This window comes from Brassica rapa, chromosome A10, assembly GCF_000309985.2.
Source record: "Brassica rapa cultivar Chiifu-401-42 chromosome A10, CAAS_Brap_v3.01, whole genome shotgun sequence".
In the NCBI taxonomy this organism is placed as follows: Eukaryota; Viridiplantae; Streptophyta; class Magnoliopsida; order Brassicales; family Brassicaceae; genus Brassica; species Brassica rapa.
Window position 1 is genome coordinate 9,133,112 of NC_024804.2, and position 22,344 is coordinate 9,155,455.

The 22,344-nt window shown below is 40.4% G+C and overlaps 1 protein-coding gene across 1 annotated transcript; it reads left to right on the forward strand.

The window, feature by feature from the left end:
• The first annotated feature begins 13,368 nt into the window (after window positions 1-13,368).
• On the forward strand, window positions 13,369-15,294 carry LOC103846084 (notchless protein homolog). Its single transcript, XM_033282889.1, has 6 exons — window positions 13,369-13,464; window positions 14,356-14,413; window positions 14,522-14,647; window positions 14,725-14,852; window positions 14,938-15,137; window positions 15,258-15,294. Exons 1-6 carry the CDS (start codon window positions 13,369-13,371, stop codon window positions 15,292-15,294), a joined length of 645 nt encoding a protein of 214 aa, XP_033138780.1.
• Window positions 15,295-22,344: the final 7,050 nt, after the last annotated feature.

Here is a 22,344-nt window from a genome sequence, read left to right on the forward strand (position 1 = left end):
CACACCAATACAAAGAACTAGATATTGTAATCTCACATCAATCATAAGCTCCATTCACAATATCATGTCAGATCATGAACCAAAGAGACTCTTTCAGCCTCCTATATACTCTCAACTCCCTTTTTACATTTATTGAAAACTCTAACCATAAACAGTCTTCATCGAATATAAGCTTCCATGCTTATGTTCATGTAGGTGCCAAGTCAGCACTATCTCCGTACTTATCAATATCCCTTTCATAAGACAACTTTCATCTAAGGCCCTGTTCGTTTGTACATCTGGAAAATGCATCCAGATGGTCCATCTAGATGTATCATCCAGATGCTCCATCTGGGTGTTGTTCGTTTCTTCATTTCGTTCATGCATCCAGATGAATCATCTGAATGCAACTATGTTCGTTTGCTTTTCATTTTTTTAACTTCCAACTGCATCCAGGTGGACTTGTTAATAAAATGACTAAAATATAACTTTTTACGTTTCAACGGAAAAATAGCATTTTTACGGTTTTGGCCGAAAATATTTTTGCGGTTTTTGAGGAAATATGTGTGTTTTCGCGAAAAAGTGCATTTTTATGGTTTTGGCGGAAAAATATGTTTTATAGGTTTGGCAGAAAAATACGTTTTTGCGGTTTGGACGGAAAAAGTGTGTTTTGAAGTTTTGGCGCAAAAAGTGTTTTTGACGGGAAAAGTTTTTTTTCACGATTTTGGCGGGAAAAGTTATTTTTGCGGTTTTGACGGGAAAATATATTTTTCCGGTTTTGGCGGGAAAATACATTTTTTCCGGTTTTGGCGGGAAAATACATTTTTCCGGTTTTGGCGGGAAAATACATTTTTTCCGGTTTTGGCGGGAAAATGCGCTTTTCCGGTTTTGGCGGGAAAATACATTTTTCCGGTTTTGGCGGGAAAATGCGCTTTTCCGGTTTTGGCGGGAAAATACATTTTCCGGTTTTGGCGGGAAAATACGTTTTTCCGGTTTTGGCGGGAAAATAAGTTTTTTTTTTTTTGGGTTTGGCGGGAAAATACATTTTTCCGGTTTTGGCGGGAAAATGTGTTTTCCGGTTTTGGTGGAAAAATTCAGTTTTCTGGTTTTGGCAGAAAAATTCTGTTTTCCAGTTTTGGCGGGAAAATTCTGTTTTCCGGTTTTGGCGGGAAAATTGTGTTTTTTTTGGTTTTGGCGAGAAAATTGTGTTTTTTGGTTTTGGCGGGAAATTTGTGTTTTTCGGTTTTGGCGGGAAAATTGTGTTTTTCAATTTTGGTGGAAAAATGCGTTTTTCCGGTTTTGGTGGGAAAATTCTGTTTTCTGGTTTTGGTGGGAAAATACCATTTTTCAGTTTTGGCAGGAAAATTCCATTTTTCGGTTTTGGCGAGAAAATTGTGTTTTTCGGTTTTGGCGAAAAAATGCGTTTTTTTTTTGTTTTGGCGAGAAAATGCGTTGTTTCCGGTTTTGGTAGGAATATGCGTTTTTTGGGTTTTGGTCGAAAAATGTGGTTTTACTGGTTTAGCCGAAAAAATGTGTTTTAATGAAACATGTGTGTTTTATGTTTTTTGCGGAAAAATGCATCTTGCGGTTTTGGCGGAAAAGTGTGTTTTTCCGTTTTTGCGAGAAAATGTATTTTTTGGTTATAGTGGAAAAAAGTATATGCAAAAAAACTGAATTTACGGTTTGAAAATAATATTTTGATTTTAAAAGGTCATTTTTGTCATTTGTCATTTTGGACTGAACTAAATGCATCTGCATCCAGATGCACCATCAAGACTCACCTTCATTTGGGTGAGAATTTGAGATGAGTTTTTAAAAATTCAGCTGGGTGATCCATCTGGATGTAGCATTATAATGCACTAAACGAACATCAATTTGCATCTTCACCCAGATGGATCACCTGGGTGAGCAAACGAACAGGCCTAACAGATACCTTGCTTTTGTTTTGATTTTTTTTTTTGGTCAAAGCTTTAGTTTTGATTTTAAGTACCAAATTAGATAGAAATATTAACTGAGGTTAAACCATTTGAAAACTAAACAAGTGAAATATAAACACTTGAAAAACAAAACTCTCGGTATCTAGCGCCCTCCAACTGTCATCAAATTGTACTTTCACTCCTTAATCGTGTAAACCTATTGTCAAAGTTTAAGAGCGGGCAAGCATAGAATCCAAGCCGTCTTGTCAAAGTAGTGTGCGTGACTTTTAATCACGTGGCTGTGTGTTCGATGTCCACAGACGGCGATCTTCATTTCTCTTTTTACTGTTTTTTCTCTCTAAATTATGTAAAAAAGAAAAGCTCAAAAAGTATTGTGGTTTTTGGCCGCCCAACCCTAATAGCTTCGGGTCGATTAAAATAAAAACAAACCTAATTGCCAACACGAAGTCAGAGTTGTCTCTGGGTGAACTCCGTCGTTCCTGGTCGTGATCAACATGGAGACCGCGAGCGAGGCAGGGATGAGTAACACGGTGATGTGTGTGTTAACAGACCCAGAAGGAACTCACTTAGGTTCTTCAATGTATATTCCTCAGACTGCTGGTCCTCTCCAGCTTACTCAGCTCGTCAACAAGTTCCTCAACAACGTAACACCATCTTCTTTTCACCTTTTCTGAAGTATAACTTCTTCGAAGGAAATGATTTTGCAGAAACTTTTTTTTAGTTACTCTGTTAATTGTTAATTGTCCAGGAGGATATGTTGCCTTACAGTTTCTATGTCTCAGAAACTCTGTGTTGTAGAGGATGGATTTAATCATCCCACAAGGCCCAAGGAATAGAAGGTCTGGCCCAGACCAAGGAAAGCGATGGCTCGAAGAGTCGGCTTAAACCGGTTGATTACTCGGCTTGCCTCTACAGTATCTCGAGTCGAGCGACGCCGACTAAGAGGCACACAGCTCGGCGACCGCTCGGACGAATGCGGGCCTCTCGGCCCAATAAGGAAGGCCCACGAAGACGACTTAAGCTAGGTCAAGAACGACACATCAGAGGGCTATATAAGGAGAAGGAAGAGAAACGAGAAGAGGATCCGAAATCATCTGACTAACACTTGGCGGCTAGATTAGGGTTTTCACCTTTGCTTCATCTTGCCGGTATCTGTACTTTTCCGGTAACTCATCGAGTTGTCGGCTTCTCTTCTGTCGCATTCTCTTTACTTCTCTTGTAACCGACTGAACGTCTTTTCCGACCATAATAAAACGTCTTTGTTAAACCCACATCTCTTTATCACCGTTTTCCGATCAAACAGTTGGCGCCCACCGTGGGGCCTTTTTTGCAAAGTAACGTTAGTACTATGGTTGTCAGCAACGACAGTTCTTCGTCTGGCGAGGAGCGCGAAGCCCTCGAGGTGATGCCGGCTCCCGAGGTAACACCTACGCCTACACCAGTAACTCCGCTACCCCCTCCTGCGTCCATGGAAACCATCTTGGCACGCCTCGCCCTGCAAGAAGCGGCGCAGAAGGCGGCGGTCGACCAAATCACAGCGATAGCAAAAATACTCGCCCCTATCGCTGCAAACGCCGAAGCTTCAACGGCGCAGTACCGTCGACACCTGTTCGCCACTGAACGAACCACCAACGTAGCACCTGCGCGGGATAACAATTACCAGAGCGCCGGTAACAGCAACCAGAGCGCCGGTAACGACATCAACGCAGACACCGCAAGCGAGCTAGCCGCGTTGAAACAGTCGGTCCTCGACATCAACTCAAAGATCCACCAGGTGACGACCTCGGCGCCCCAAATCGAGCACGTACTCGCGGAATCTCTTCGCACACCCTTCACGCAAAGGGTCACCGGCGTACGGCTCCAGAAGATGGAGAAACTTCGTCTTCCAACCTTCAAGGGTCTCTCCGACCCTTCTACTCATGTTACGTCCTTCAACATAGCGATGCGACGCGCAAATCTGACCGACGAAGACAAAGACGCCGGCTTTTGCCAACTCTTTGTCGAAACCCTAGAGGGACCGGCCCTTACTTGGTTCACAGGCCTCAGAGAAAACTCCGTCGATTGTTTCCACGACCTCTCGACGGCCTTCCTGAAGAATTATATCATGTTCACCAACCAAGAAACGACCGTGTCCGACCTGTGGAACCTCACTCATACCAGCGGCCAAAGCCTCCGCGACTTCATGGAAAAGTTCAAGGCTATCGTCTCGAAAGTTGATATTCCTGATCCTATCGCTGTCGAGTCTCTGATGAATACCTTGCACGTTGACTCCACGTTCCGTCAGGATCTCTACCGATACCCGACGAAATCTGTGTCTGACGCCATCGCTCGCTCAAACAACTTCATCCGCATGGAAGAAGACACAAGAGCAAAGTTTGCAAAAGAAGCAGCAGCGAAACAGCGACCCGCCCGAACAAACGACACCCGCCCTGAGCCCCGCCAGCACTCCTCCGGTGGGAACACCACTCAGAAGCGAGGCTACGTTAGCTCGGTCGACGACGAGGAATCGCCAAAGACAGCAGCCGTCACGCGAGAGAAAGCCTGGAACCACTGGGATCGAGACTCCGCCTCGAAGCAATCAAAGTCGTCCGAACCAGCGAGTTCAAACTCTGAGGAGCCAAAGAAATGGTGCCTCTACCACAAAAGGGATTCCCATGATACGAAAGAGTGCAAAGTCCTCATCGGGCAATTTTTCGACGGAATTACCAACGGGACAATTCAAATGCCCACCTCTCCAACGACACCGAAAAACACCAAAAGTTGGAGTAAGAACAAGGAGAAGAAGGCACAGAAGTCTCAGCAGAACACGGCCCCTAGCGAGGAAAGAGCGAGCCCTGAGCGCACTCCTGTCAACAACGTCGGCCCCGCCAACGACTCATCAGAAGACGAACATCCGCGTCGCCGGCGACGAGTGGAAGTCATACTCTCTCGCCCTTGTGACTCTTCTGACGACGACTCCTCGACAATGCAATCAGATTTACGCGACAAACTGAACAGCAAAGTCGAGCAATCTCTCACTTCCCCGACAACAGACAAAGATCTGCGTACCCTATTGAAGCGAAAGAACGCTACGAACGAACACGTCGGAAGCGCCGACCTCCGCGCGACCATCTCAAAATCCAGCGCCAGGGGGATAGGTCAACACGGCGACCTTCGCGACCAGCTCAATTCAAAGGCCGATGACCTGCGAATCCAACTCAACCGTTCAAAAGGGTCCGATCTGCGACGACGTCTCGAATCAAAAAAGAAAAAGCCCGCAGAAACTCTTCAATTCGAGAACACAACCGATGACTTAAGGAAGCAACTCGAATCAATGCGAGCTACCCGCAATCCGCACATTAGCGTAATCATGGGAGGATCACCTCCTTGCGGCGACTCAGTTCGAGCTGTCAAAGACTACAAACGACAAGCCACCACCTCCAAGAACTGGCCGCCTCCAGTCGAAAATGATCACCAGATCACTTTTTCGGCACTGGATACCAAGGGCATCCATACGCCACACAACGATCCTCTCCTCGTCGACCTCGACATCGGAGAATGCCTAGTCGCAAAAGTCCTTATCGACACCGGCAGCTCGGTCGATCTCATCTTTCGCGACACACTGGACAAAATGGGAGTCGATTTGAGAGATATGAAGCCTTCCTCTCGCACGCTCACTGGCTTCAACGGGGCCTCGGAGCAAATGATCGGAACAATTCGTCTTCCAGTATACGCAGGTGGTATAACCCGTACCGTCAAGTTCTCCGTCATCCGAGCCAAAGCACCCTACAATGCCATCCTCGGAACACCGTGGTTGCATTCCATGAAAGCCGTTCCCTCGACGTACCATCAATGCGTCAAGTTTCCCGGCAAAGACGGCAAAACACAGACGATTCGGGGAGATCAACAAGCCGCGAGAGAACTGCTGATTGCAACTGTAAAGATGCAGCAACAGGCTTCCCTCGTCAACTCCGTCAGTAAACCACTCAGCAAGATATACCCCCAGAAGGAGGAAGTTCGCGAAGTCGCAATCGATGAATCCGACCCAACGAAAATCATCCGAGTTGGCGTCTACCTGTCCGACGACATATGTTCAAAGATCATCTCTTTCATCAAAGACAACGCTTCAACGTTCGCCTGGAAGACCTCCGACATGAAGGGATCGACCCCGCAGTTACTTCCCATGAACTGCACGTCGACCCGACGTTCAAACCCATCCGACAGAAGCGACGGAAACTCGGTCCAGAAAGATCTAAAGCAGTGAACGACGAAGTCGACAGGCTCCTCGACGCGGGTTTTATCACCGAAGTTCGATACCCTGAATGGTTAGCCAACCCGGTCGTCGTCAAGAAGAAGAACGGCAAATGGCGCATATGCGTCGATTTCACGGACCTCAACAAGGCATGCCCAAAGGACAGTTACCCACTCCCTCACATCGATCGTCTCGTCGAATCAACTGCCGGTAACGAACTCCTAACCTTCATGGACGCTTTCTCGGGCTACAACCAGATCTTGATGCATCCCGATGATCGCGAGAAGACAGCATTCATCACCGACAGAGGGACTTATTGCTACAAGGTGATGCCCTTCGGGCTAAAAAACGCCGGTGCGACTTATCAGCGACTCGTTAACCGAATGTTCGCTGATCAGCTTGGCAACACCATGGAAGTGTACATCGACGATATGTTGGTGAAATCGCTCAAGGCCGACGACCACCTAAATAACTTACGCGACTGCTTCAAGATCTTGAACGACTATGGGATGAAACTTAACCCGGCCAAATGTACCTTCGGTGTCACCTCTGGGGAATTCCTCGGCTACATCGTCACTCAGCGAGGAATCGAAGCTAACCCCAAGCAGATCTCGGCGATTCTCGATCTTCCAAGCCCGAAAAACAGCCGCGAAGTGCAGCGACTAACGGGACGCATAGCAGCTCTCAACAGGTTCATCTCGCGATCGACCGACAAGTGTCTTCCCTTCTACGAGCTACTAAGGGGAAACAAGAGGTTCGTCTGGGATGAAAAATGCGAAGAGGCATTCAATCAACTCAAGCATTATCTCACGACCCCACCCGTGCTATCGAAGCCAGAAGCCGGCGACACACTGTCTCTCTACATCGCCGTCACATCCTCCGCCGTCAGCAGCGTATTGATTCGAGAAGATAGGGGAGAACAGAAACCAATCTTTTACACAAGTAAAAGAATGACGGAGCCTGAGACGAGATATCCAACACTCGAAAAGATGGCCCTAGCTGTCGTCACCTCGGCAAGAAAACTGCGACCCTACTTCCAGTCGCACACGATCGAAGTACTGTCCAACCAACCACTCAGAACGGTTATGCAAAATACTAACCAATCGGGGCGGTTGACCAAATGGGCGATGGAGCTGAGCGAACATGACATCGTATACAAGAATCGCACAGCAGCAAAGTCACAAGTCCTTGCCGACTTCTTGATCGAGTTGACGCCAGAGCTGGAACAAGACCTCATCCTACCAAGCGTAAACTGGATCCTCCACGTCGACGGTTCATCCACGAGTAAAGGATCAGGAGCAGGAGTGCAATTGCAATCACCAACAGGAGAACTCATCCGACAGTCATTCAGTTTCGGTTTCGCGGCATCAAACAACGAAGCTGAGTACGAATCCCTCATCGCGGGACTCCGTCTCGCCAAAGCGGTGAAAGCCAAACGAATCAGCGCTTACTGCGACTCTCAACTCGTCGTAAGCCAGTACCTCGGTGATTACGACGTCCGCAACGACAGGATGGACGCCTACCTCAAACTCGTCCAAGACCTCACGCGAGACTTCGAGTTCTTCGAACTCACGAAGGTTCCTCGCGGAGAAAATGTTTGTGCCGACGCCCTCGCCGCTCTGGGAAGCAAGCTACATGATCAGGTCAAAAGGACAATCCCGATCCATAAAATCGAGAAACCAAGCATCGATACGAAGGCAGAACAGGCCGCGATTATAGCAGCGATCAACGACGCGATGGACATTGACGAAGTGGAATCCCCCTCGCCAGATGATCACTCAACGGATTGGCGTAAGGAACTCATTGATTACCTCGCGGAAGGTTTACTGCCCGTCGAAAAATGGGATGCCCGGCGACTGAAACGACGCAGCACGCACTACGTCGTCATGGACGGGGAACTACACCGATGGACTGCAACAAAGGTACTACTCAAGTGTATCGCCGGCGAAGAAACAAGACTCGTCATGGCCGAAACACACGAAGGAGCAGCAGGCAACCACTCGGGCGGGCGAGCTCTCGCACTAAAAGTTAAAAACCTCGGATTCTACTGGCCAACAATGAACGCCGACTGCGAGACATACGCGCGCAAATGCGATAAGTGCCAGCGTCACGCCAAAACCATACACAGCCCAACGGAGTTTCTCCACACCTTGACTGCTCCATACCCATTTATGAGATGGGGAATGGACATCATTGGTCCGATGCCGGCATCCCGACAAAAGAAATTCATCCTGGTCCTCACCGATTACTTCACCAAATGGGTTGAAGCCGAAGCCTACGCCAGCATAACCGACAAGGAGGTACAAAACTTCGTCTGGAAGAACATAATCTGCCGACACGGGCTCCCATACGAGATAATCACGGACAACGGTTCGCAATTCATCTCGCATCACTTCAAGGGCTTCTGCGACAGATGGCGCATTCGACTCAACATGTCGACACCGAGAAACCCGCAAAGTAATGGTCAAGCCGAATCGACGAACAAGACCATCATAGACGGTCTGAAGAAACGACTCGACTTAAAGAAAGGTTGCTGGGCAGACGAACTGGATGGTGTCCTGTGGTCTCATAGAACCACTCCTCGCGGAGCGACGAAGACTACACCCTTCTCAATGGCCTACGGCATCGAGGCAATGGCTCCTGCAGAAGTGAACGTGACGAGTCTACGCCGATCACGAATGCCACAGAACACTGAACTCAACCGCGACATGCTCCTCGACGCACTCGACGATATCGAGGAAAAGCGCGACCAAGCGTTACTCCGTATCCAGAATTACCAGCATCAAATCGAGAGCTATTACAACAAAAAGGTCAAGTCGCGTCCTCTCGAAATGGGCAACCTTGTCTTAAGAAAGGTCTTCGAAAACACTAAGGAGTGGAAAGCCGGCAAGCTCGGAGCCAACTGGGAAGGACCATACAAGATAGTCGAAGTCATCAAGCCAGGAGTATACCGCCTCGAGACTTCGACAGGCGAAGCAGTACCGAGAGCCTGGAACTCCAAACATCTCCGCCTCTTCCATCCTTAATCAGGGAAAATACCAACCCGAGTAAATGCGCCACAAAGGCCACTTTTACTCGCAATTTACTGATCGAGTAAACGCGCCACAAAGGCCGCTTTTACTCGAAAAAAAAAAAAAAAAAAAAAAAAAAAAATCGAGTAAATGCGCCACAAAGGCCACTTTTACCCGCAATCTAAGAACTACGAATGGCTTGATTCCCGCAAAGGGATACGTAGGCAGCCCAAAGGAAAAGGGTCCAGCCGAAAAAAAAAAATATATAAACCCTCCCCGAGGAATCGATCTCCGAAGCAGACGATCACTTAAACGATGCCTACACGAGCACGCCCCGGCTCCTCGAACAAACGTATCGGCACTCGCATCCCACGTCGAATACGTCCTGATCAGACACATATTCACGGGAATCGACCACGTTGCGACCTAAACCAACATGGCCGAGACAATGACTCCAATTCATCCTATAATTAACTAAGTAAGGTCTGGCCAACCAAACGCTTGAAAATTACATTAGGATCGACTCGGAACCGTCAAAGTCGAAAACTCTTAATTAACGACTTAAAGTGGCAAACGGTCGCGACTCAAAGAGGTCGATCGAGACAAAGTCATAACAAGTTTAAAATTATAACGATTCGACATCTCGAACAGCATTTACACCGAACGAACTGAGTCACTTCAAATCTTGAGAAATCACGATTTTGATAGACAAATCTAAGATAAGTAAATCAGTTCAAATCACCAAAAGAGTTCAAGATGGCGAGAAAACAACAAAACAAAAGCCTCGAGGGCAAAGGTTCGAAAAATTACAACAATGAGTCATATAAGACTCGAAAGAAAACAACATACAAGAGACGCTAATCCTCTCGGTCGCTCTCACGATCGTTGAGGGCAGAAAGCTCCGAAGCCCTAACACTCGACTCGCGAGCAATCTCCTCGTTACCTCGACGAGATCCTTCAGCCGAAGTATCCGAGAGTACGAGGACAGGAGCACCGTCTTCAGCAGCGTTGGTCCCCCGATTAGGCGTCTCCCCCTCAAACGCAGCCGAAGAACCCTCTACAAAAGGCGTCGGCTCGTCACGACGTCCATCGATTGGATCAGAAGGCAGAGTAACAAGATTTGCTGCGGTCTCTGGATCAATCAGACTGACGTTGGACCCGTAAGGATCAAGACTCGCCAAAATACGAGCATCTACAAACTGGGAATCCAGTACAAGAGGAGAAAGCGTGAGATCCCCCTCGGGTATCTCGCCAACCTTGAGCTCCTCGGCCTCCTGCTCGTACTTCTTCTCTTGCTCCGCGAAAAGATCGATCGTGGCTTGCAAGATGTCGCTCCCAGCCCTCTTTAAGGCTTCAAGGCATTTCCTGGTCCCAAAAGCTTGGCTATGAAGCAACCGAGCCTTGTCGTAAAGACTTCGGCGTTCCTCTCGGGAGCGAATCTTGGCGAAACGACGATTAGCCTTTGCAGACATCTCGGCTTCAACCCTTCCTCTTTCCTTCGTCACTTCCAAGATCCTGGAATCCCTAAGGCGCTTCATCTCTCTTTCATGAGATGCAGCGAGTGAAGCCTTCTCGCTCCCGAGCTCGGCATTCTTCTGCTCGAGCTCATGGATAACCCCGCGAGACGCCACCAAATCGGCCTTGAGTTCGTCTCTTCGAGCTATCGCGCGAGTGACCATCCCATTGAGCCTCTCAACGTTAGCCTTTGACGTACTTAGCCGACGAGCAGAAGTTTCCTCTTTCTCCGCGTGCTCCTTCTTGGCCAGCTCAAGTTCAGTCGAGACTCCTTTCAGGGCAGTGTCCTATTTGTCGATTACGACATTCATCGCGCCGTCTCCCTAAACGAACGAGGAGATGAAAATCGTAAGAAAGAATTAAGTAACGAAACACAAAAAAAAGGGGAGAGATCGAAACGTTTACCAGCAGCTTTGCCCTCGCAGCCTCCTCGTATTCACTCCCAAAGATGAGGTCCTTCACAGCAGGTAGAGGTTTCGCCCTTCCCCTGAGTTGGCGAAGAAACTCCCCGCACTTCTCGGGAACATACGCCAGAGGGGCCGGCCCCTCGTAGTGGAAGGAGACTTTGTCCGGAAAGTTAATCCCGGGAGCCCTCCTTAAGACAGCAGAGCCGCGAGGAGACGTGCCGATCTGAACGGCCCCAGTCCCAGTAACAGCTGGGATTCCCTCGCGAGGAGACGCCAAAGTAGGAGATCGTACTTCATCGACGATCTCATCGTTGTGCCTCCTCATTAAAAGCGGCGACTCTCCGCTATCTTCATCAGAACCGTCCAGGACGGCGACGTTAAGGGAATCCTCAGATCCATCCGCTTCCCCCGTTTCGTCTCGCTCTCTCGAGACTTCAGCCTCAGAAACCTCCTCTTCAGGTTGGGTTTCTTCTTCCTCCTCCTCAGCTCCAGTTGGCTCCTCGGGATCCTCTGACTGAACCTCAACAGACCTCTTGGTCTTCTTCCTCCTTTTCTTCTTCCCCTGAGGATCACCGGAAAGAGGGACGCCACTCGCCTCCCCAGCACTCTCCTCGACACCCGAGTTACCCCTCTTCCTCTTCCTACCTTTTCCAGTATTTGCAGCATCGGAAGGAGGAACCTCGTCAGCACGAGGGACGGCCGTCGAGGGCCCGCCCCCGCTAGCCAGTCCCAGTTGAGCAGCTAGCATCGCGCTTAAGTCTGGAAGAGTCCCCATTCTCTTTGCCTCGGTGACTTGCTTCTGGATATCTCTCGGGAAAATTTCTAGTCTCTTCTTGCGAATAGGAAGAGCTGTCGGAAGATCTGATCTCCACTCTCCTGAAAACACAAGGCAAAGATGTCAGCACGCGGTGAGTAAACCATACGGCCAAAGAGAATACCAGAAACGGCGAGAGAACGCACTACGAGCAATTCGATCTTTAAACTCGTAGGTCTTCTCGACGGTGATCTCGGACCAACGGTAGATTCTAAGCAAAGCGACGGCTTGAACGCTTTTCAGGAAATCCTCGGGATAGACGGAAGACGTAGGATGGCCAACTGCAAACAAAAGAAAAGGAGAGTCTCATTAAGAACAACAAAGTCAGACGCAGTTCGCGACAAGATACTCTACCACAGGAACGGTTCCAAAGAACCCGATAGTCCTCCTGAGGAGGCTCCTCGAAAGCCGAGTCGTCGGATTTAAGAAAGAAGTAAGAGCGCTGCCAATTCTGCGTCTTGTTCGGATGACCGGCGCATACGTTACAGTTTGGTCGCATCTTCACCGAGTAGGTCCCGTCCTTCATGTCGGTTATCGAGGTCATCTCCTCGAAAGATCTGACGCTCATCGGCATATCGATCTGTTCCGCTAAAACCGATAAGGTGACGGCCAGTCGCAGCGAGCCATTCAATAGTTGGCTAATCGCGATGTCTCGCCGCCTAGCGTACGCAGTGATTAATCGCGGGATCGGGAACCAACAGCGAGTGTCCTCCTGGAAGTAAGACTCATATACCGTCTGATATCCGATCGGAGGAGACCAAGGTCTCTGCTCCTTCGTAGGGATAAGGAAGGTTACGCCTGTAGCGCCCTTGGATCGAAGAATCTTCTTCACACTCCTCGGGGTCGATTTAGTCTCTTCTACGCCCTCCCAGTCTTGACCAGCCACGAAGGCAGGGCGAAGCAGGTCGGGTAGAAGCCTCGGAAGCTCCTCGAAAATCCCGTCGGGATAGAAGGTCGTCGGGACTAACTCAGCTTCGGGATCGTCATTTTCAGGAGGATCGCCCTCCATAGGGCGAGCCCTCAAAGTAACCGAGTCGACAGGCATCGCCCCGCTCTGCCCGTCTCTCGCGCACTCCGTCGCGTCTCTAACAGCGACGTTCTCATTCCCTTCCCTCGCAAGCCTCGTAGCATCTGCGACCAGGAGCCTTTGGGAACGAGACAAATTGGCGGTATCCATCATCGCCGCATGGTGGGTAGATTCAAGATCCCCGAGACGACCTCCGTCGGGATTCCTTGCCGGCGTCGACGTCGCTGCAACCGATTTTCCTTTCTGTTGCCTCGATAATCTCGGAACCGATGACATAGTGAAGATCGCGTCGAACGAAGGCTACAACACTTAGAGAGATAAAGGAAGGAGAGAGAAAGTACCTTTGCTCGCGGAGGAAACTTAAAGAAATGAAAGGGGATCCGCATATTTATAAGGAGAAGAGAGGGAGGAGTTCGAGGCATCATCATTAGGTCTATTCGGGCCTGAATGGGCCTCAAAATTCCCCCTAAATACCCAGCAGACCCTCGCCGCGTTTCAACTCCCCGAGATACTCATGAAGGGAAAAAGGGGGAAAGATTCGAGGTATCATAATTAAGCCTAAATGGGCCTAAACGGGCCTCGAGTTTCCCCCAAAAACCCCATCGACTCCCGCGACTTTCCGGCTTCTTATCTTAATTAACCAAACGGTTATCCTAAGATCGGTTAAACCGGTAAATTAGCCAGGATTTACCGATCAAAATCTGGGAGCCTGCGACTCAACGACTCCGAGAGAAGGCATTGCCGCAGCCTTCCCCGCGACTCATCGACCTATCATTTCGATCTCCCGACAGGACTTCTGTTCCTTTGAACCTTCGAGTTCCAGAATCCATCATGAGCTTGTCGACTCTTCGCTCACTGATGGACTGGGGGGACTTACTGTAGAGGATGGATTTAATCATCCCACAAGGCCCAAGGAATAGAAGGCCTGGCCCAGACCAAGGAAAGCGATGGCTCGAAGAGTCGGCTTAAACCGGTTGATTACTCGGCTTGCCTCTACAGTATCTCGAGTCGAGCGACGCCGACTAAGAGGCACACAGCTCGGCGACCGCTCGGACGAATGCGGGCCTCTCGGCCCAATAAGGAAGGCCCACGAAGACGACTTAAGCTAGGTCAAGAACGACACATCAGAGGGCTATATAAGGAGAAGGAAGAGAAACGAGAAGAGGATCCGAAATCATCTGACTAACACTTGGCGGCTAGATTAGGGTTTTCACCTTTGCTTCATCTTGCCGGTATCTGTACTTTTCCGGTAACTCATCGAGTTGCCGGCTTCTCTTCTGTCGCATTCTCTTTACTTCTCTTGTAACCGACTGAACGTCTTTTCCGACCATAATAAAACGTCTTTGTTAAACCCACATCTCTTTATCACCGTTTTCCGATCAAACATGTGTGTGTGTTTCAGTGTCTGTGGAGAAGGTTTTGACGATTGTTTAGCAACAACAAGCTGTGTTCCGTATTCGTCCGGTTAACCGTTGCTCACAAACAATTGCTGGTATGTCTCATCATACTTCTTGTTCTGTTTTTTTTTTTCTTCTTTTAGTCTCATTAATTGTTATCAGTTAAGAGATATAACTGTGTGTTAATTTGTTTTAACTTATAGGTCACGCGGAAGCTGTTCTATGTGTTTCGTTTAGTCCTGACGGTAAGCAGTTAGCAAGTGTCTCAGGTGATACTACTGTCAGGCTTTGGGATCTCAACACTGAAACTCCTTTGTTTACTTGCAAAGGTTCGAAAACTTCCTCACCATCTTCCTTTAGATGCGTCATAATAGTGCATCCTAACCTCCTCCTCTAATCATTTCAGGACACAAGAATTGGGTTCTCTCAATTGCTTGGTCTCCGGATGGTAAGCATCTCGTGAGTGGTAGTAAGTCAGGTGAACTCTGTTGTTGGAATCCAAAGAAAGGAGAGCTAGACGGAAATCCACTCACAGTAATGTCTTCTTTAGTTATTAATGTGCATACGTTGTTTTGGTTTGTTACTAATTATTAACATTTGATCTTTACGTTGTTTTTAGGGTCGCAAGAAATGGATCACTGGTATCTCGTGGGAACCAGTCCACCTTAGTTCTCCATGCCGTCGATTTGTAACTTCTAGCAAAGATGGGGATGCAAGGATTTGGGATGTTACACTGAAGAAATCTTTGATTTGTCTCAGTGGACATACACTTGCTGTGACTTGTGTCAAGTGGGGCGGAGACGGAATTATCTATACAGGGTATGTTTCTAATATGTGATGTAATGTAATGTACAGGGGAAGCTCATTCGTGAGTTGAAGGTAAACTTTTAGATCTATTTGGAATTAGTTCTCATCATTGTTATTCTGCCGTCTGCATAGGTGTCAGATGCATTCCTTTAATGCCTACTATCGCTAGAGACCTTATGCACATTACCAATGTGATTACAGTACTATATTGTGTTTATTTCATGTTCTGCTTCTTCTGTTTACTTTAGGGGCATGGGCATTGGGTTAACTCTCTTGCATTGAGCAGAGTATGTTCTTAGAACAGGAGCTTTTGACCACACTGGAAGACAATATCCTCCAAATGAAGAAATGAAAAAGGTAAACCTTCTCACTCCACTCCACTCTACTCTTGAGATCAATCTCTTCCTTATACCCTGATTCTGATCTCTCTCTCTCTCTCTCTCTCTTGGTAAAAGGCGCTTGAAAGATACAACCAAGCAAAAGGGGATTCCCCTGAAATATTAGTCTCAGGTTCTGATGACTTCACCATGTTCCTTTGGGAACCATCTGTTAGCAAACAATCTAAAAAGCGCTTGACTTCTAAGTCCTTACTTTACAGTTTCACTCTTTACTTCAAGTCCTTTTAGGGGTGAACCCAAGAATTTCTCCAAAAACAATCATATCCTCCTATATAATAATTGAGAAGTCAATTAAGTTAATTTTACTTACTTGTTAAATCATTGGTCGATAATTTTTTAATTTTATTTATTTTAATTAGATTTAGAATAAAAAATAAGTCTTAAAGCAATTAATATCACTTACAAAATATTCTAAATAATATTACAAATAATGAATTATAGTAACCAAATGTCAAAATTATAGAAAGTAATAATGTTAGATCAATTATTTTTATATATTTATAAATTATATAAATAATAAATATAAACCATTTATATAAATCGATATAAATAACTAAATTATTTATAAGATAAATCATTTATTGCATTTTATAAATTATTTGCAAGTTAAATCATTAGTTTTAAAATATTATAAAATTAGGCTTATATATCTATTTATAATTTTATAATAATACAAGGATTTATAAATCATGTGAAATTATATCACATATCAATCAATAATATTAAAAGAGAAGTCACTTAAATGACTATTCTTTACGTATTGTTCATAAGTGAAATTTCAAATTAGTTCTCTTGAATAGATTGGTTGATAGTATTTTATAATATAATTAAATGAAAAATAGAACTAATCATAGATAAACAAATATTAGAAATTTCAAATAAAACTTAAATATATATAATTATAGATAAAATGATTTTGTAGATTATATTATAGAAACTTAGAATACACAAAAAAATTATAGAATAAAACATAACTATATTTACATCAATAAATACTACAATAAAATAATATATTCAGCTAACTAAATGACTTAATCCTCATAACATTTTTTTTATATTGACCCACTATAAATATATTATAACAGTTATATGAACTCGATGCACAACAATTAAATATACAAATTGACAGACCTCGAGAAATAAAAATAGAATTTTCAATAGTTGAGTTTCTATTTTATAAAGAAAAAGAACACAAAAATGTTTATTTTCTCAAAGAAGAATCATGAGTTGAATTAGAGCTATTTATTTTGTATTGCTAACTAGAAAGACTATCCAACAACTTTGAATTAGAGAATTTCTAAATATAGTTTCTACAAAGGAAAAAATTAAAAAATCGACCGGATATATATAAGTAGTAAAACTAAAAAAATCGGAGAAAAATGAAAACATTGCAATAGAAAAATGTTATGATTTAGTTAGAAAAAAGTCAAAGTAATGTGATAATTACATATCGGCATAAATGTGTGATCACTGCAATGTACAACAAAGAATATATGTATATATAAGTCACTTAATATATAAGCTTTAAAGATTTGACGGATTACATTCATTGAAACATGTAAAAGCTTTGCAATTATGAAATGTTATGTATCTAAGTCAAATACACCATAACATAGTAAATTCAGAATGTGGTGACTAAAAAGGAGTCCTAAGATAGACTTTTTTGGCTAACTGATTATATGGTTTGTATTGTAGAAAAGAACTTATTGAAATTTTATGACTAATAATTACTTTACATCAAAATTAAATGAACTGGTAGATAAGATAATGTAATGATTATAAAGCTATTTAATATATATTTTCAGTTCAGTTTGTTAATCATTTGATAAAACTATGTAAAAGACATATTTTAGCGATTTAGATTAAAGTTATTGAAATATCACAAAAGATCTAAAATATATTGAGATTATTGATTTTTAAACAATTTAGAATTAAGATAAAAGTTAAATAGTTCTAATTATTATTCAAAATTTATTGTATTGTATAACTAATATATCTTTTGTTTTAAAATATTTGCATCTGCGAAATCTTAAACAACAACCTATTATCTTTATTGTTGAGTGATCATATATCTCTCAATTCAGTGTGATGAAAAGATAGAAAAATAAAACTCACAAAAGCAATAAATGGTTCTTCCCTTTTTTGTTGGTATAAAAAGATGGTCTTAAAAAGGCAACTACTTTAAAATATTAATAAACATTCACAAAAGCAATTGGCACATCCTTTTTTTGTCGGTACTAAAGTGGTCTTAAAAAGGAAACTAAAATAACAATGGTAATTTTAATAAGAAATGAGTGGTTCGTGCTTGTTACAGGAAAAAAGAAAAGAAAAGAATGGTGCGTGCTTTATTTCATCCTCTAATATTATTTAACTAGGATAAGACCCGCGCCTTGCGCGGGATTAAATTATTATTTTTATTATATTTTGGAGAATGAAACAATAGTTTGGCTTCATTTGGATTACGGGTGTTCAATCCGAATATCGGGTTGGTTTCGGTTCGTTTAGGTTTTTTTCGGTATTTGGTTAGTAAAATATAACTACTATTCTAAATCCATATTTACTTTGACTTTAGTCTTTCACATACTTTTGAAAGATTTCAACTGGACGACTAAATTGATCAGCCAATCTTATTGCTTTAAATCATCAGTGTTTATATATATATATATATATATATATATTATTTAGTTTGAATATTTATTAAATAAAAATTCATATGCGTTATATTTTATGATCATTTGTAACTTATTATAACAAAAAAATAATCTATTGATCACAAAATTTTCAGAGTGGGAATATTCAAATTTCTAATAATATATAGACGTTTTCAAAAATTCAAATATAACATATAAGAAAAAATATAAATGTTTTTATTATATATTTAATGTGATTTTTTAATATCTTTCAATAATATAAAATTAAAAAAAAGAACTAAGATACCAAAATTGTTATCAAATATTTATTATTCATAATAATTAATTTTCATATATACGTTAATCATATTAGGTAATTTCGTAGCTTCTAATTAAGGAAAGTGCAAAAACAATTTTGGTAGATTATTTAGCAATTCGATAGTTAGTTTAATAAAAAATATAATGTAAGTCAAGATGGACCAACCTATTTTTCTAAGAATAGTATATTTTATATAGTCATTTATTAAATGAGAATTTATAATCATACAGTTCTATGATCATTCATATCATTTTATAACTGAATATTTAAATCATCGATAACAAAATTTTCAATGTGAAATCTTTAATAAGTTTATAATTTATAAATGTTTTTGAAAATTCATTGAAAGTTTTAATATTAAAATATTTATGTAATCTTATGGTATATAGTATAATCTATATATATATATATAAATATATATGTTTTATTATTAAATGATATTTTTTACTCATATGGTTTTAAAATAATGTGTAGCTTCTTATAATATTAAATAAAAGTTCATATTAATACAATTTTATGATCATTTGTAACTTATTATGACAAAAAAATAATCTATTGATCACAAAATTTTCAGAGTGGGGATCTTCAAATTTCTAATAATTTATAGACGTTTTGAAAAATTCAAAATATAACATATAAGAAAAATTATAAATGTTTTTATTATATATTTAATGTGATTTTAAATATATTTTAATAATATAAAATTAAAAAAAGAACTAAGATACAAAAATTGCTATCAAATATTTATTATTCATTATAATTAATTTTCACATATACGTTAATCATATTAGGTAATTTCGTAGCTTTTATTTAAGGAAAGTGCAAAATATTTTTTGGTACGTTATTTATCAATTCGATAGTTAGTTTAATAAAAAGTGTAATATAAGTTAAGATGGACCAACCTATTTTTCTAGGAATAGTATATTTTGTATAGTTAATTATTAAATAAGAATTTATAATCATACGGTTCTATGATCGTTCATATCGTTTTATAACAAAATATTTAAATCATCGATAACAAAATTTTTAATCTGAAATCTTTAATAAGTTTATAATTTATAAATGTTCTTGAAAATTCATTGAAAGTTTTAATATTAAAATATTTATGTAATCTTATTGTATATAGTGTTTAATATATATATATATATATATATATATATATATATATATTTATTTTTTATTATTAATGATATTTTTTACTCATATGGTTTTAAAATCATGTGTATCTTCTTATAATAAAAATGTTAAACCATTGATCATTAATTTTTAACATAATAATTTTAATAGTTTTAGTCATTTATTGTCGTTTTTAAAAATTCAAAATATAACATATACGAAAAAATCTAAATTTTATTTTTATAGCTAATTTGATTGTTTAATTTATTTTAATAATATAAAATTAAACAAAAAATGATGGAGGAGATATACATTGTTATCAAATCTTTATTATTAAACTCATTAATTGTCATATATATATTAGTCATTTATGGTAATTCCGTAGGTTTTATTTAAGGAAAGAAAATATCATATCATATCATTATATCATATAGTTTGACCAACTTATATATCTAACAACATATAAAAATCGAATGTGGACCTACTTATTTTTCAATTGAATGTAATTGACTACCTAATTGAGTGCCACCTATGCATTGGGGTCTCTTTTAATTAATACAAAATTGAGGTTACATCTTTTCAAATGTTCCTCAATTAATATATAAGGGATAAATCATCACGTTAAATTAATTTAAAAATAATATTTAAGGAACTGAAATTATTGCGTCTAATGTCTTTATTAATATTTATTTTATTTCTATATAATAAAAATATACACAAAATGCTTGCAAACATAACCTAAAATTTAAATTTTGAATGCAAATATATAACTCAAATTAAATCATATGTTGTCAAAGAAAAAAATAATAAATCATATGCAAAAGTACCTAGTCGATAGTAAAATTACAACTATACTTTATGACTAAACAAAAGAAAAACAGTATACCCTAACTATAACCATGGGAAGTTTTCTCAAGATAAGAACATCTTCTAAGAGAATATTTCTCAAAACATACTCATGTATATAATTTTAAAATTAATTTATAAAACAAATTTCAAAAAAATTGATGGAAAATAAATTAAAATCAAGTAAATATAAATAATTCTAAATCATGTGAATTTAAACTTAATAAAATTGATATAGATGATATAAATCCTAAATCATGATTGTCTATTGGTTAGGTTTTGGTAACATATGTTCAAGTAAAGATGGTACTTTTTAGGGTTAGATTTTTATTTATCGTAATTAAAATTTGACATATAAATGTTTTATTTTGTATATATTAAACATTTATTACTTGATTTTATGTTGAGTAAAATATTTATTTATCTAGTTAAACTATTTGTTTTTAGGGTTCAGGGATATAAATTTTTTTTATAAAAAATCTCTCAAGAAGTTATGCACTAGCATACCTACTTATTAATAAGTTTTCTGAAACGAAAAGAAAATTTAGAGTTGGGAGACTTTTTGAAAAGTTTGCTAAAACTGTAATGCACTAGTATGTAAACTACCTTAATGGGAAAGATATTATTTTCACCATTATATTTGTGTTTTGTGTGTTAAATTCAAATAAAATTATAGTTTTAACTTAATTTAATCATTTTCTTATTATTTAAAATTAAATTTGTATTTTTCATAGTTTATCTTTGTCTCTAAGAAGTAAGTTATATATCTTTAAATTTTTTTATATTTTTGTGTGTGTGAAAATAAAAATATATAAAACCATATTCATTGTGATTATATAAATTTTATTATTATTTCATTTTAAAATTTTATACTTTCAAAATAAATATTTTTCTAGAATCAAAGAAAACTATAAATTAAAATTACTGTATTTGTTTCTTTTTATTTAAACTTAAAAATTCTATTTTCGAAATTCTTCTCCGTTTAAAACCATTTTAAATATGTTTAGATATGAAAGTTTTTTCAGATCTGAAGATTTCATTAGCAGACTTCTCGAATAGGCTTCTCTAGTAGATTTTACCGTAAAATCCATTAAACTAATATTTAAACAAGAAAGTAAATTTAAGCATTTGAATCGAGCCTTATTTATATCCTTTGGGGATGGCTCTAAATTCTTAAGTATGAATGGAGATTCATATCCAACATATATTCCCAACTCATTAGAAAACTCATCTTAAAGCTATATGGTGGAGCAACAAAAATTGCGTATTGCACATTTGAAATTCTTCGATGGGAATGTTTGGTTTCTGGCCCAAAACCAGTGATGGGAGAACTATTTATAACTTATTGGCTTAACGCGAATTATGTTATTCAAATGTTCAATACTTGTTTCAGTGAACATGTCATATACTTAAGACATGAATTCACCAATATTATAAAGATGCATAGTGGGTGATCAATCCACCAACATCTCTTCTATTTATGTCAATAATTTCATTTAGATGGTGAAAACCGTATTACCATTTTATCTTTTAAGCAATGAACATATGTCAAATTATTCAAAAGAGTCTTTTGGCTCTTCAATGATTATTCACATAAATCTCTAAATGTCTATCTGCATCATTACTGAACCAAAATGGTCTACTGGTTATACCAAGTATTTTGTAAACTTATTGTTTACTATATATTTATCTCTTTTGCACTAATTTTTGTCTAGTACAATCTATAAGATGATGTAGGTATTTTCTTTAAATACTTTTACTGTTTTGTGAAATACTTTTCACTTGAAATAAATTTAAAATTTCATTTACTTAGTGTCTCAACCTTTCATAGAAATAAGAAACTCAAGCGAATGAGAATAACAAAGGTGAAAGTTTAAATGACCGAAACCAAACCAAAAGATAGGCTTGCA

Bases quoted from the DNA above. Each gene is read 5' to 3' on its own strand.
- LOC103846084 (XM_033282889.1), top strand. From the start codon at position 13,369: ATGGGCCTCAAAATTCCCCCTAAATACCCAGCAGACCCTCGCCGCGTT. The intron at 13,465-14,355 runs GTATCATAATTA...ACGATTGTTTAG, and splicing joins AAAAGGGGGAAAGATTCGAG to CAACAACAAGCTGTGTTCCG. The intron at 14,414-14,521 runs GTATGTCTCATC...TTTAACTTATAG, and splicing joins TTGCTCACAAACAATTGCTG to GTCACGCGGAAGCTGTTCTA.